Genomic DNA, 3,810 nt, shown 5'->3' on the forward strand with positions numbered 1-3,810 from the left:
TTTTTTTTTTTTTGGAAACGGTGAACATTTTTTTCAGGATTCTTGGATGAATAAGTTCAAAAGAGAATAAAAACATTTTGTAACATAAATGTCACTTCTGATCAAATTTAATGCGTCCTTGCTGAATAAAAGTATTAATTTCTTCAAAAGAAAAAAATTATACTGGCACCAGACTTTTGAACGGTAGTGTATTTTTTTGTTTACTTGTGTTTTATGTATTGTAGAGTTTTTGGTCTTTAACTCAGTTTTCAGTCTAGTTACTAATCCATAGTTTGTTTCTGTGGGTATCGCAACATTCCTACAGCATTCATTCCCTGCTGAAAAGATCAGTATAACTGGTTTTAAATACTGATGTGCTGATGGTAGCCAGTAAGGTTTCCTTGGTCAACCTCCTTGATCGGCAAGCACACCAAACCAGCATAAACCAGCCTGGACCACCGTGGAAATTTACATGGCCCAAGCTGATCTTTTCAGTGGGTCTTTTAACAAAGTTTGTCTGTCTAGGTCCTGTCAGATTGCTATCCAGTGGCATTTTCAATGAACATTAATGGAGTTTGTTGTTGTAAACAGAGTGTGTCTTGCTCTTTCAGGCTCAGCTGATTCATGACAGGAACACTAAGTCCCATGCCACTCTGAATGACAAGGCCATGGCAACTTCTGACCGGGTCCATATGACCTGGACCAAAGAGAAGCTGATTAGTGAGAGAAACCGCCTTCGGGAGGCTAACATGACTGTGCGGGACATCTTCAATATGAAACCGTAAGTTCAATATAAAGACCGTAGATCAATAAAGTCAGTTTTGCAGTCTATCTGAATCTGTTTAATCATGTTTCATTAAAAAAAAAAATTAGCTTTTTTTAATGCTAAGACATTTTGTTTTGTCCTTCCAGTGAATGGGAGAATCTGTAAGTTCCTTTGATTCTTGTGCAAGTGGTGTGTGTGCTTAAGAGTCTTTATTAGCTGTCTGGTCTGTGTTACAGTAGTACAAATAAACAGAATGTGTTGCATGTGTGTCACACTAAACATGCGGCATGAATTGGTGTGTGTCTCTGTGTGTGGCCTGCTTAAGTCAGTGTGAGTCACAGTCACGGCACGAGTCAGCATGAAGCATTGTGACATAGATGTTTCTGTTTGCATGTGTTTCAACACTAACTTTGTGCTTGCTTGAGAGAATATCTACAGTTAGCCAGCTAGCATGATGGTATTATTTTTAGTGATAAGCTGCAGGATTTTGGCCATTAATTGTATGAATTAAGAGAATAAGTTGTTGTTGTGTTTAGTTTTTTGACGCTGTTGACATCGGTTTCTGCTTATTAACTCATGAAATACATTTAACGTATGGATGAATTGTACATTAATTTTATGTTTCACTCATTTAGGACTGTATGGCTTATTCAGGCTTATTTGTTTTCTAGCAAAATAGATGGTTGTTTTATGTAATCCTTTGCAAAGACTGGTCTTCAAGAAAATTCTGTGGTCTTAAACAGTTTTTTTTTATCACATCTCTATTAGTCAGGTTATCGTTAATTCCTATTAACCTTGAACCCTGCACTGTCTTTAAGAATAAGATATGGATATCAGCCTTTGAGCTCTGGATCCCTGTCATATATCAAACCATTTTCAAGGAAATACAACAAAATATGTTCACTGATGTCATGATGTAGTGAACAATCAAGTATGAATCTCTGCTGAAGTTATAGTACTTTACCAATTAATTCAGACATACACTAACCAACTACAAACATACACTACTATTCAAATGTTTGGAGTCAGTAAGATTTCTTTTAAAGAAAATAATACTTTTATTCATTAATGCATTAAACTTATCAAAAGTAACAGCAAAAACATTTACATTGTTACAAAAAAAAAATCAATTTCAAATAAATGCTGTTCTTTTGAACTTTCTGTTCATCAGTCCTGAAAAAATATATATAAGCAGCCCAGCTGTTTTCAACATTGATAATAATTGCAAAAAAATGTTTCTTCCGCACCAAGTAATGGAGTAATGACTGCTGCAAAATTCAGCTTTTCCATCACAGGAATAAATTACACTATAAATATATAATAAAAAAATATAATAATAAACTGATTTTGAAATTTGCAATAATATTTCACAATATTACATTCTTTTCTGTATTTTTTTTTTTTTTATCAAATAAATGCAGCCTTGGTGAGCATGAGAGACTTCTTGCAAAACCATTTTAAAAAAATCTTACTTAATGGTAGTGTATGTAAAAATAAACAAATAGTTAAATGGCATATACTTGTAAGATATTTTATGATTTCTTTTGATCTTAATTAACCATGAAGAAGGAAAAAAATTATTGAAATTTAAGAATCTACTGACCTGCACTGATCAGCATTAAAATGTAACTGAAAATTTAAAGTTGTGGTTAAATTGTGGTTGGTCTTTATCCTTTCATTTGTGTATTTTCAGTTATTTCATATAATGTACAATTTATATACTATTGCTCATGTTGCTAAACCACTGAGTCTTAATGCTAAATGTGAATGACTGAATTTCTCACAGGGATCAGACTAACGTGAGAAGAATGCACACTGCAGTCAAACTGAACGAGGTTGTAGTCAACAAATCCCAGGGAGCCCAGCTGGTGCTGCTGAACATGCCAGGACCACCCAAAAACAAGGGCGGAGACGAGAACTGTATCCTTTCATCAGCTGAAATGCAGACAGTTGCTCATCTACTTAAAAAGGGGCTGTTATATAGTTGATACGTAATGGAAAGAATAGATAACACGGTCTGTCATTTTCTTTCAGACTCCGAGCTTAATTCGTAGTGAGTTACAGTTTAAATGTCACCTTCATGTACAGCAGTCCTCCACACTTCTCCTTCACTCTGAGGTCAGACATGGAGTTTCTGGAGGTCCTCACAGAGGGATTGGACCGGGTGCTGCTGGTCCGAGGTAGCGGCAGGGAGGTCATCACCATTTACTCGTAGCATCATGCAGAATCAGACACTGAGGAGAGTATTTCTGTGAGGAGAGACTGTCCAGAGCTGCACAGATACTGTACAGATGGACTGAGGACAGGCAGTCCCACTCCAGCTGCAGGCCAGCGCAACACATTTGAGGGTCCAAGAGGATTCTTCTCATTTAGCGCAGTCCACTCATGATCGGATCGACAAACACATTTTAATACGAGGTGTAAACAGGGACCTTGGATGTGGTCCTTATTAATCATTTAAATAAAGACAGGCCAAAGACTTAGATTTATCCCATAAGACTTGCAGAGAGTGACATCAGCTGACGTATTGTGACTGTAAGGGACAGTGTTTGTAATTTATGTGTATTAAATGTATAGTTTTGCATCTCATTCTTCTGCATCGCATTCTCCTGCTGAGCTTTATGTACTGTGTGATGTTAGTTCGATTCATACGATTTTTGTAAGTTTTGATATCAGTGTTGCTCACATTGCGGTATGAGTAAAATTAAGATTATATCATCAGCCAAATCATATGGTTGAAATCTGTCAGTACTTAATGCATATTGCTTTTTCCCCTAAAATGTTTAATATTTAGTATTTTTTCATGACATGAAACCTTATTGGAAATATTTTTCTAAAAAAATATATATATATATTTTTTTTTCTCAGTGTGAGGAACATTTGAATGAAAAGAACATAAAGAACCTTTTTCCAGTATAAAGAATTATATATTTTAAAAAAGGTTCCATGGATGTTAAAGGTTCTTAATGGAACCATAGATGCCAATAAAGTAATAGATTTTTAAGATTGTCAGTGTCTATGATAAAGGTAAATTCAGTGTTCATAGAGATCTTTTATATGATTAC

At 35.2% G+C, this 3,810-nt stretch overlaps 1 protein-coding gene across 1 annotated transcript in view; it reads left to right on the forward strand.

Annotated features, from left to right (window-relative positions):
- The window catches only part of LOC107718080 (solute carrier family 12 member 7-like), a 22,528-nt gene extending 18,962 nt beyond the window's left edge, over positions 1–3,566 (forward strand). The window contains exons 23-26 of the mRNA XM_016525027.1: positions 591–760; positions 892–906; positions 2,532–2,665; positions 2,869–3,566. Coding sequence (XP_016380513.1) covers positions 591–760; positions 892–906; positions 2,532–2,665; positions 2,869–2,960 — 411 coding nt within the window. The 3' untranslated portion in view covers positions 2,961–3,566. The remainder of the gene's footprint in view (positions 1–590; positions 761–891; positions 907–2,531; positions 2,666–2,868) is intronic.
- Positions 3,567–3,810: the final 244 nt, after the last annotated feature.

Source organism: Sinocyclocheilus rhinocerous, unplaced genomic scaffold (assembly GCF_001515625.1).
Source record: "Sinocyclocheilus rhinocerous isolate Xijiao unplaced genomic scaffold, SAMN03320098_v1.1 scaffold480, whole genome shotgun sequence".
NCBI classification, from domain to species: Eukaryota; Metazoa; Chordata; class Actinopteri; order Cypriniformes; family Cyprinidae; genus Sinocyclocheilus; species Sinocyclocheilus rhinocerous.